The 12,520-nt window shown below is 43.2% G+C and overlaps 1 protein-coding gene across 2 annotated transcripts in view; it reads left to right on the top strand.

Moving 5' to 3' along the window:
* kcnh2b (potassium voltage-gated channel, subfamily H (eag-related), member 2b) overlaps nt 1–12,520 on the top strand; it is a 255,409-nt gene that overhangs the window by 215,006 nt on the left and 27,883 nt on the right. For both annotated transcript variants that reach the window (XM_012924041.4, XM_004568926.4), the window contains 3 exons: nt 9,953–10,132; nt 10,695–10,798; nt 10,982–11,120. In XM_012924041.4, coding sequence (XP_012779495.2) covers nt 9,953–10,132; nt 10,695–10,798; nt 10,982–11,120 — 423 coding nt within the window. The remainder of the gene's footprint in view (nt 1–9,952; nt 10,133–10,694; nt 10,799–10,981; nt 11,121–12,520) is intronic.

The following is a 12,520-nucleotide window of genomic DNA, read 5'->3' as shown; positions in this document are numbered from 1 at the left end:
GAAACTGGGGAGCCCACGGCACACCCATGTTTCTGCCTGTAGAACTGACCCTTGTATGTGAAGTAGGTGGAATGAAGACACAGTTCAAACACACTTGGTTGATGCTGAGAGTGGTACTCATGGCCACTGATCAGTGGGTTTTGGTCAGTGGTTGTTGATCAATGGTCATGAGAATTTGCATAATTAAGATTAAGGAACTGACCTCCCAGCCCATTGTTCCTTCAGTGGGCTGGTTTCAGTCATTATGCAAATGCACTGTTTATAAGATTGAAACCTGAAGTCAGCTGAGGCTGAAGAAGTCACCTGGATGATGATGAAAAGTTTCTCCCACAAAACGCTACGTCCAGATGAACAGAATCAACTTTTGGAGATTTACTTACCTGGATGATTGAGAATGCATCAAGACATTAATGCTGTATTCTATCACAACTGCTCTATTCCCATGTTGCAGCAGTATATGAATGACTAACCTCGTATTGTGGATGAATTATCTCAGTTGTTCTCCTGACTGAAGTTTGGTCCTTTTACAGCATCCTGCGATTGCATTTGTCTCCAACCATCAGGAACCCTCACGTTAACTTTTATTGAGTGGAAAAAAGTTAGCGTTCATCCTCCAGCTTCACTGTGTTTATGTTATGCTAACGTAGCTGTGTCGCTAGCGATCACGTAGCACATCATTATATAGCAGCTAGCCCAACTTCAGTAACCCTACAAACGTCACTGCTGTTTAGTTTCCTGTCTTCATTTATGCTGGAAGTGATAGCAGAGCTGTACGTTTGAATTTTTTCAGAAATCTCTCAGTCAGAACATGCTATATCATGCTTAGGTGGAAGCTAGCGAGCTAACTTCCTGCTAACTTCTAACTCTGTTAAATGTAATAAATTCTGTTTTCATGGATGCCTGGATGTTAAACTCAATTGTTACACCTGGTAAAGCAGCAACACTGATCATTTTATTAGATGAAAGAATTTAGACAGTTTTTAACTCTCAGTGATGCTGCAGTGATCGTTTGACTTTGGGACCTGTAGGGAACGGAGTTTAGGACCCAGATTCCTCCGCGTGGCTCTTCACTACAGTAGCCGTAATGCTCCGACCATCCATCAAGCGGTGCGGCTTCGCAGCTACCAAGGTCGTACTAAAACATTTTTGACAGATTGTTGATTTTTTTTTTTTTGTGTGTCACGGTTGGATCTTTAGACATCAGAATTGTTGTCTTAAGGCCAAGAAAGATGCCAAACGGATTTATTTTACCAAGTGGATCATCATGGCCTTGCCATATTGGTCCATTTGATTGACCTTTATTATAATTATGAATTTATTTTATTTTCAGTTGCTACAAACGGGACAGACATGACTGGGGGATAGGACAGGGAGAGAGAATGAAAGAAAGAGAGGGAGAGAAAAAAAACCAAAGGGGAGAAGAGACGGTGAGAAGGGGGGGAAGAAAGAAAAAAACAAACAAACAAAAAAAAAAAACACCTGGGTCACCTGTATGGAGAAAAAAAACAGAAGAGAAAGCAAACAACAAAGAGCAACATAATAAAAAAAACGGCACCATCACAATAAACTAGCTAGCAGTAGATAACAGTAGATACTAAATAATAAACGATATTGTGCAGCACGCAAGATAGACAGCGTACAATGTGCTTTGAGGCAGCAGCCAAGAAAGCTGTAGTCTGCGTCTGTGAATACCCGTGTGTACACCTGTGTGCATACCTGTGTGGATCAGCATGTTTGCATTCCAAAGGTTTCTCCATGTAACGATCTGCTAGGGAGTGTGGGGAGCCACAGCCCCGTCTTCCAGGGTATGAAGCAGGTATGGAGGAGATCAAAACTCCAGACATCCAGAGGTCCCCAGAACACAAGAGACCAAGGAAGACCAACAGAGGGGCAGCCGCGCCACTGTTCCAGAAAGAGCTGAGGAGAGTCCCAGATGAGGGCTCACTCAGCAGCCGCGGAGCAGAAGCCAGGGGGAGTTGCAGTGACGCGCCCGTGAGCTCCGCCGGCAGCCAGCTGTGCCTGAGTGACCGAGCCCCAGGCCGAGAGGCCGGGGGCACCCCACCTCCGAAGTGGCCCGAGCGAGCCCCAGGCTCCAGGCCCCGATAAGCGGCCACCAAGGAGTGAGCCGGTGTGTACCCGGACGCCCACCCCCAGACACAAAGAACCACCAACGCACCGACACCTGAGGGAGTCCGCCACTGGCAGGGGAAGTGGTGGTGGGTGGAGATAGGCCTCCAAACCTTGGAGGGCCTGAGATGTCCCCAGAGAGGTGGCGCCTGATACCCAACCTGACATATAGACACAGACATACAGGCACACACATATACAAACATCCATTCCCACCCTCATGCTCTCATATGCACTTACTCCACACTCAACCAACGTGGAGACAGACATAAAGAGACGCTGTACACACGATCACACTCCCCAAGCGTACTCTACAAACCGGGTCTAGGTACCCTTGCCCCTGGAGGGGGGAACTGCACCCAGACCCAGGTGGTGTTTCCCTTTTCCCTGCGGTGGGGAGAAGCAGACCGCCCCGACTCCGCAGCAGCAGGGAGGCCCCACACTCCAGACCGCAGTTGGACGGCCAACTCCTCCTCCTAGCCCCCCCGCTCCAGCAGGTCGCAGAGAATGGGGGTGAGAGAAGACTCCAAACCTCCCACTCCCACTAAGGAATTTGGAAATATATGAATCCAGAGATCTGAACCAATCTTGTGATGGTTTGTTAGGGATCATCAAAAATAAGTAATTTATTTTTGGCAAGATCATCATTTTTATAGTGGCGACCCTTCCCATGAGTGATATGGGTAAAGATTTCCATCTAGTCAGATCGCCTTCTACTTTCTTTAGAAATGGGATGTGGTTTAATTTAGTTAAGTCTGAAAGCTTAGGAGAAACATTAATACCTAAATATTTAATATTTCCGGATTGCAGTGGGGCAGAGGAAGAATTATGGAAGGAGCAGTTAATGGGGAGAACTGTAGATTTTGGCCAGTTAATTGAATAATCTGAAACTCTTGAAAACCAGTTTATTAGAGTAATTACCTCAGAGAGGTTGGTTTGTGTGTTTTGCAGAAAAAGCAACACATCATCCGCATAGAGACTGATTTTATGTTCTATGCTCTTACATTTTATGCCCTTAATTGTTGTAGCCTGTCTAAATGCTGCTGCTAGAGGTTCGATAAAAATTGCAAAAAGTGAAGGGGAGAGTGGGCATCCCTGTCTGGTGCCCCTCAAGAGACAGAAGCTGGAGGATGTCTGGTCAATTGTTCTGATACGAGCTGTTGGGGAATTATATAACATTCTTATCCAGTTTATGAAAGAGTTTCCAAAACCAAATTTGTGTGAAGTTGCGAATAAAAATTTCCAGTTAACTCTATCAAATGCTTTTTCTGCATCTAGAGATAATATTATGGTTTCGATGTTTTTATTGTATGAGTAGTCTATTAAATTAAGTAATCTACGAGTGTTTGTTGAGGAGTGCCGACCTTTTATGAAACCAGTTTGGTCAGGATGAATTAAGAGGGGGGTCATTTTCTCTAATCTCTCTGAGAGAGCTTTGCAGATTATTTTAAGGTCTACATTTAAAAGAGAAATTGGACGATAGCTTGAGGCAAATAAAGGGTCTTTGCCTGGTTTTAGCAGGAGACTAATGTTGGCAGAATTCATATTTGGTGGTAGTCTGCCATTTTCCTCGATTTCCTGCAACATGCTGTGGAATACTGGTGCCAAAATTGTCCAGAATTCTTTGTAGAATTCTGCAGGGAAGCCGTCTGGACCTGGAGCCTTATTATTGGGCATACTTATCAGGGCTTCCTGGAGTTCACTTGGCGTCAGTAGCGAATCCAGTTCCATTGCTTGACTGTCTAGTAATTTTGGAAGAGTTACGTTGTCAAGGAACAGATCAATTTCATTTTTTGATGGGTTTATTTGTGGTGAGTATAAAGTTTCATAGAAGTCCCTAAAAATGTTGTTTATTCTTCCAGGATCATATATTGTAATTCCCCGATAAATCTTTAGCAGCACATATAGTTGTTTTTTCTTTATTTATTTTTAGCTGGTTAGCTAGAAATCGACCTGATTTGTTACTGTGTTCAAAATTCTGCAAGCGAAGTCTTTGTATAAGGAATTGTGTTTTTTTATTACAGTTTTTCTCAGTCGCTTTGGTGCGTTTCTCAGAACACCATTAACATTTGCACAGCAGTTAGTGCATTTCCCAAAACAATTAGTGCAAACTGCAAAACCTAGTGGATAGCCTGCAAAAGCACGTCACATGCACAGAATTGATTATCCATACCTCAAAAGCAAGTATCCATGTCAATGAAACTGTCAGTGCCATCAAAATGAAAAGTCTTGACACCATCTTTATGAACAAGATAGTCAAATGGCATTGTCATGTTTCCACTATGACAGTTTATAATTTCAGTGTTTCCCATTGCAAAAAAAATTGGTGACACCTGAAAATGCTGACGACAGCACTATGGCCTACCTGTACAGCCATCTGAAATGTGCAGTAAAGTCACTGTAGATGTTATGGGAGTCTTGGGAGTAACTGAGACACTGAATACGTACGTTTCACATTTCCATTGTGTAGAAGTATTTGTAATCCTACAGAATTGTGCAAAAGAAAAATATGCTACAGTCACTTGTGCACTGTAGAATACATGTAAACATAAAATCACCCATTTGGTAGAGCTGTGCACTAATGTGAACAATAAACAGCACATGTAACAGTACAGTAAATCATTCTGGCACATCCAGACGTTCCTGTCTGTCTGGCCACATATGTTCATCTACATCACAACAGATGTTATCCCTCGCAATGCAGCGAGGAAAGTATCTCCTGGAGTGGCGAATCCATCCTCTGCAGGACCCTGCTGTGATGTCGTCACATGCTGCATCCATGGCTGCTAGCAGGGCCATTTGCTCATGTGGATTTCATTTTTCTTGAGTACTCTGTCAATTGTTGAAATTGGAACAGATTCAATATTGCCAAATACCGTGTAATTCTCTATGACAGCGCTTTGTATGTCTCTCAGCTTTATTGCATTGTTTGCAATGACCATTGCACAAATGGCTTCTTCTTGCTGTGGGGTAAGAAGGGGCCCTCTTCCGCCTCCGCGAGGTTGTCTTACAATCCTATGTGGTGCAGAGTGAACTTTTTGTGAAATTGCAAATACAGTACAGTAACATGTGATGTGTCTGAGATGGCACAGTACAGTACAGTGTATTACTGTTTGCATACTTGTTTTCCCTACGGAATGTTTGAATGATTGAACTGACAGTAGTTCTTCCAATATTGGGTTGCACCCTTCGACCAGCCTCCTCCATGGTGAGGCTGTGATTCACAACATGGTCCACAATTGTAGCCCTTATTTCATTAGGAATCCGCTTATATCTGCCTCTTCTCCCTCTTCCCCTTCCCCTTCCTCCCCGCTTCCTCACCCCTCCTCCACAGTGCTGACCTTCCATTTTGTGTAACAGAAGTGTAGAAATGGTACACACTAGCTCCTGCGCAGTTTATATATGCTTGCCAATTGGGGATTCACAGGATTCATCCATAATTGACAGTGAACAAGTTGTTTGTCATTGGTTACAACTAAACTTTCACACGCCTCCTCATGAGTGACAGCTGTAATTCACCCGAGATCAATTGTTCAATTTCGGAGACATTTCCAGGAACAATGATACAGGAAGGTATAGGATTTGCTTGACAGATGGCCAATATTTGGCATGTGATAACTAGTTCAACAATTTTGTGTGTGATGACTCAAGCAATGGATGTATGACTATTAGTTTTATTAGGAACGACTATTCAGCATCCATAGGTATGATTACTTTTGACTGACATGACATAAGCAAATGGAAATGTCAGAAAGCAGCAGGGAAATGTATGGAAGCAACTGATTCATGTCCAAAATCATTTGCAGTTTGTTCAGAGAGAGGAGAAATTGCTACTATGATGTGCACAAATGACTGAGTGTTGTGGAGGTTGAACTAATAGTTATGAGAATTTCAATTCTGATCTGAGAAACGCACCAAAGCGACTGAGAAAAACTGTAATAGTTTCATTTAATTCTAGTTTTGTTTTGCGTATTTTGTTCAATGTTTCCTGATCTTGGTGGGACGCGTAGGCTTCTTCTAGTGATTTGATGTTTTTTTCTAATTCCTGAATATTTTTGTTTTCTTCTTTCTTTTTATGTGATGAGAAAGAAATTATTTTACCTCTCATCACAGCTTTCCCTGCTTCCCATAGAACAGAAGCAGATATTCCGGGAGTGTCATTATAGTCCAAATATGAAGTCCATTCCTTTTTAAAATATTTAATAAAGTCTTCATCTTTAAGCAATGATGTATTAAATCTCCAGTTTTTTCTTGGCGTAGTATTATTCTTGTGCATTAGTGTTAAAGATACAGGAGCATGATCGCTGACAGCTATAGGGTGAATCTCAGTGTCTGAAATGTCACTCAGCAGTGAGCTGCTGACCAAAAAATAATCCAGACGAGAGTAAGAGTGATGAACATGCGAGAAAAAAGTATATTCCTTACTGGTGGGGTGAAGAGAGCGCCATGCATCGCAAAGACCAAAGTCGTCCATATACTGTTTGATTATATTTGTGGACTGCCAATTGCGCTGAGTTCCTGTTGTGTTGAGCCTATCCATTTCTTCATTTAGTCCAAGGTTGAGGTCACCGCCAAGAATGAGTGTGCATTCAAGGTGTTCAGAGAGTGCACTAAAAAATCCGTGGAAGAATGAGGGTTCATCAACATTTGGACCATATATACTTACAATACATAGTTTTTTGTTCAATATTGATAGTTTAATAATTAGAAATCTACCCTCTGGATCTATAACTGTATCGAGTACTGTAAAATTAACATTTTTATGTATTAAAATTGCTACTCCCCGTTATCTAGAATTATAACAGGCTGCAAACACGTTAGGAAACTCAGGTGTTTTAAGTTCGTTTAAACCTGTGACAGGTTTATGAGTTTCTTGTAATAAAACAACATCTGCCTGTAGTTTTTTAAGCTGGTTAAATATCTTTAACCTCTTTCCTCTGGTGCCAGCTCCATTTACATTCCATGTGACAAACCTCAGCATGCCCTTAATTGTGTGTGTATTTCTAATGATGTACGCTGGGTGTTTCGTTTAGACAGGTGGAGAGAATATGGAAACATCCCTTGTTTGTAAATAGAAAGAGAGAGAGAGGGAAAAAAAAAGGTGTGGTGATTTGATTTTTAAAATCGGAATTCAACCAGAATTCATACATAAGACGCACCGGACTATAAGGCGCGCTGTAGATTTTATGTGCGCCTTATAGAGCGGAAAATATGGCATATGCCAAAACCTTTTTTCCAAACCTAGTGTACAAACGTTTCAAGTCAGTGAGTGAGGGTAAAACCATTAACTTAATTGAAATCGAAAGTTATTTGGAAATCCTGAACTGTAACTCTGTATGAAGGAAACATGAAAGAGGAAGCTGCCTCGAGGCTCCTGAGGACGAGAGAATGTATACAGGAATGAAAAGCCAGAGATTTGAACCAGAGAAGAAAGAAAGGTCCAGGCAGGATGAGCGGTAATAGTTTACAGGACAAATGTGTGAAATGTGACTGGCCTGCTGGGGAAGAAGAAAAGGAAGTGGAAAGGTGGAGCAAGGATTGCTGGATAGTGGACAGGGACAAAAAGATGCAATTAGAAAAGACGAAAGATTTAACAGGTCAGCAGGAGGCCAGGAGGAAACCGGAACACTGAGTGTAGAAGAGTAGTGAAAGCTCAGTGGAGCACTGGGAGAAAACGAAGAGGTGAGAGGAGGTCAAAGAGCAGACTGTACTATTTTATTTATTATTTTGCTTTATTTCTTCACATTTGGTTTGCCTTACTCTTATTTATATGAGAATAATTTTGTTTTTACTTTATTGTTACTGTTTTGTCTGTATACAATGTTTCTACCAGAACAGTTGTCCTGTTGCAGTAATGATGGTTTCCGTTTAAAAGCTCCAACCCACTAGTACGACGTTCTCATGTACTAATGCAGTAATGAATGACTCGCACGTATTCATGGATCGGAACATCCGCATGTTCACAGTATAAACACACACCTGTTAGAACTTATAGGTATTACATTCTGGACAAAAATGACAAATAGTTCATGAAATAGAGGATTCTACGAAACAGCCACACTTCACTGCCTAATAGAGCCAGCTAGAGCAAAATATGTTACACAGCCACGGGAGGCAAACAATGTATAATATATTACCTGTTTCATATCGACTGCAGTGTTTTATTCAAATGCAGAAAAAAACACTGACAATTTAGCGGCAAGCAGTGCTTGCCTTGCTTGCCCAAAAGACAGACATAAATTAAAGTGAAAGCAATGTCTCTCCTGCATTTTGTAATAAACCTCCTCACCTGTTTGCATCTGTACTTTATATCAAAGTCATCTTGTGCCCACAACTTGTCTCTAGAAGAACGCTTGTCTTGTGTGGCTGTAGCTTAATAATCTGAGAGCTCCTTTTTCTGGTGAAGCATGTGCACTGTGGATGAATCTCTAGTCTTGCAAGACTGATGGCAAAATTAGCGCGCTAGACAAACTGCCACCCTCTCTGCTTTCACTCTGTGAGATTAGCTGTGATCTGTGATTTGCGAGGAAACGGAGCTGACCTTTAGCAAGCAGACGAGCTTCAGCGAGTTTTCATTTTAACTGCTTTGTTTTCTTTTACTGACTATTTTGTCCAACATGTGTGTTGTAGAGTAAATGGTGTGCAGTGTGAAAAACCTTTGAATGACTCCTTTAACATGTTAGTAGCAAATTAAGAGCCTGGTTAATGAATCTGAGCGTCAAAAGACATCAGCAACGGATTTACCGTCTTCGGCCTTGGACACTGTGGTGCTTTCCAGTGAATGAGTTGTAGCTAGAGACCTAGCTCTTGCACCAGTGTCGAACCACCACATGAAAAATAGGTCAGTTTATGTTTCCACTCTTATATGTGAATTCAAATCACAAGTGGTCCGAATGGCAGCGATCCAAGCGTAGCAGAAGGACTGGAACACAACAGGAGTTCACAAAGGGCCAGCCTCGCAGGAATAGTGGCCAGTTTTACATCGGGTATGCTTTTTGATCACACTTTGTATTTATATAAAAGTGATGCACGTAAGATCAAAGCATCGGTTGTCAAGCCAACCAACCTAATGCTGATCGTCGCAGGTGTCTGTGTGGCTACACTACACAGCTCCAAAAGTCAGGCCCCTGCTTTCAGCACTGCTGTTCACTGTGTGATTCTATTAGGCAGAGACACAGGCAGGCTGTTTTAATGCCTCTTTATACTGATTCATTCCTGCTCTCTTCCGGGCAGAAAGCAGCCCAGACGATTGAATACATTACTGCAAGTAAAGCTACTTAGAAGTGCACCATAACTCCCGAGATTCCATCCTTGGAGTGCTTTTGTGGGAGACAGGGATGAGAGAGGAAAAGGATCTGTGTGTGTTTGGAGTGTTGTGCTTTCACGTGACTCCATGTCACACGCCGCTCGTGTGTCGAAGCATTTGTGTCAGCGCCACGGGGAAATGTGACTGGAATCATAGCTTTGGATTATGTGTGCGTGAGCTTGCTACATGGGTTTCTGTGCACATATCTTTGCATTGCACTATTATAAACGTGTGTAATGGACACAGGCTGCCTGGGAGGGCGGCCTGGAAAGAGTCATGAGAGCCGTTCTCATCATCTTCTGTGGTTTGGCTCTGTTACTGTGTATATGCTCGGGGTGTGTGTACATGTGTGCACGTTTGTTTGTTTCTTTACTTTCCTTCTTCTTTCCATACTTTCTCAGCCCTTCACACACATGCACACAAATGCCCTTTCTTCTTCCTCTTGTCTCTTCCCATGTTCTGTGTGTTCAATTATTCAGTGTCTGATCACCCCCTCTCTGTCTTCCTCTCCCGACACAGGTGCTGTCTCTGGGTGCAGATGTGTTGCCGGAGTACAAGCTGCAGGCTCCTCGCATCCACAAGTGGACGGTGTTGCACTACAGCCCCTTCAAGGCGGTGTGGGACTGGCTCATCCTGCTGCTGGTCATCTACACCGCCATCCTGACTCCCTACTCAGCCGCATTCCTCCTCAACGATCACGTGGGTTCTCATCTAAGGACAGAATCATTAAAGTGCACCTTGGTTTTTGTCTTAAAGTGATGTTCACATTAAAGATGACGTTAGCTTTAAATGATAAAGATCAGCGAATGTGCAAATGCTCAGGGTCCAGGCTTCAGACTCCACCAAACAGTTTCACTCGTCTTGCCTGTGTAGCAGCTGTAGCTGTACAGTAGCACAGAGGCTCCACCCACCAAGGAAAAGTTTGCATAAAGGGAGGCGAAGTTAGCTGAAACAGCTGTCGATGAACTGAGGGGCTGCACAAAGTTCCAGTATGAGATGAATTAGGATTATTTTGCTCTAGTGGCCTGCTCTACAAAAACAAAAACATGGAGTTGGAACAAGTCCCTCTTTAATCAGCCTGCTGCCAGCTGAACTGAGCTCCAAATCACCGAACTTTGTCACTGTTTCATGTTTTGTCTGCATGCATATGTAAATGATCCTTCATCCTAATCCATTTGAAAGATGTGCTGAATGTATTTTTAACTTACAGTACACTATATTAGCCTCTCCTTACTTGTTTTCCTCTCCTCTCTTCTCGTAGGAAGACCTAGGCATGCAGGGTTGCATTTACTCCTGCTCTCCTCTCAATGTGGTGGACCTCATAGTGGACATCATGTTCATTATTGACATCCTCATCAACTTCAGGTCTGAACTGTAGCAGCACTCCTCATTACAGCAACAGTCACAGAAGAGCCTGTAGTCAGATTTGGTGCTGTTAAGTAGAAAAACTGTTTCTCATCTATGCACATTATTCTAAACAGAGCTGGTTGTAAAAGAAGAAAGTGCAATAACAACTATTAGTTACATAATGCTCTCTGTTTCTCTCAGGACAACATACGTAAACTCTAATGACGAAGTGGTGAGCCACCCGGTGCGCATAGCTGTCCACTATTTCAAAGGCTGGTTCCTCATCGACATGGTGGCTGCTATTCCCTTTGACCTGCTCATCTACCGCAATGGAGAGGAGGTATGTCACGACGGAGGCGGAGAGATAGCTGCCTGTTTGTACGCTGCAGTGAAGTTATGAGGCAGGGTGGGAGGAAGAGAACGAGACAAGTGGTAGTGAGATGGAGGGGAGGGGGGAATGTAGAAGAGACGAATGGTGCACTGACATCTTGTCTGCCATCTCTTTAATGCAATGAAGTGAAGATAACACGCAGAAAGATTAAAAACAAGGTGGAGGGAGGGGGAACAGGAAATAAGAAGAGAGGGAGAGGTGGATTCGTTTGGCTTCATAATTTAATTGTCTCCGTAGGGAAGTTGATTTGTAGTCAGCCATGAACAAAACATGTCTTAGATCAGCGCAGTGTGCACGAGACCCTAAAACTCATCTGAGCTCATCAAAATGATGTGTTTTTAATGACATCACTGCTTTCACGCTATAGTTACATCGAGCCCCAGCTCCCCCTCTCGCTCATAACTACCCGCTAGGACGACCGGCGCTCAGTTACCAAAGAGCGCGTTGTGTTTGTGCAGAGGTAAAGCTGGAGGATCCAACACACACATTACTGTTCCAGGGTCAGGGGATCACGCTGCGTGACAGACAAAACACACATGAAGCAGTCAGTCTGAGTCCGACCGTCATCGGTGGTGCCGTAGCTACGTGACCTAAATCTCCAAATGTGAACAAAAAGAAATCACCAGGCAACCACAAGGAGGCTTCTATGCTACTTTTCCTCAACCATCAATTTCACACCGAGGCTCAATCCTCGCGGACGGTACCAAACGACTCACGGACCGGTCCATGGCACGGGGGATTTCTTTTAACCAGCTGGTCAAAAACGTCGTACTTCCACTGTAAGAGCAAAGCTGAGAAAAGTTATGCTCACGACTGACTGATCTCTAGTTTGCACTGAACGTTCCAGATGCTTGATTCGCCGTTTAAAGCTGAGCTCTGATTCTTCCTGATTCTGTCTGTCGCTGTATCTCAGAGCCTCTGGTAAAAATCCAGGTCTCACTCACTCGTTGGCAGAAACAGAAAACTTTACACTAATGCAGCACAGCGCTTCTCATGCACAAAGCGAATGATGTGCCACTGTCAGTAACAAAAGGTTTGGTTTACAGCTCTACAGAAACATGCAGAGCAGTGTGTTTCCGTCTGGCTCAGTGGGTAATTAAGTTCTGTGGTTTAGTGGATGATTGAAGTGATGGTGGTGTTGGTTTGATATTCAAGGAAGTGGGAGGTGGGTGTCTGGAGAAAGAAGTGGGAGTTAAAGGAAGCAGTAAGTGAGTTGTGCTGTAGCCTGCCGAAGTCTCCCTGAGGATACTTCCCACACACCGAGGATATAAAACACTCAGGCTTAAGGTGATCGAATCGCTCCACACAAAAACTCCGCTGGAGGTAACTGTAAATATTGAGCAGCATTT

Source organism: Maylandia zebra, linkage group LG9 (genome assembly GCF_041146795.1).
Source record: "Maylandia zebra isolate NMK-2024a linkage group LG9, Mzebra_GT3a, whole genome shotgun sequence".
Classification (NCBI taxonomy): Eukaryota; Metazoa; Chordata; class Actinopteri; order Cichliformes; family Cichlidae; genus Maylandia; species Maylandia zebra.
The sequence above is the reverse complement of the archived record's forward strand: the minus strand, read 5'-3'. Positions and strand labels throughout refer to the sequence as shown.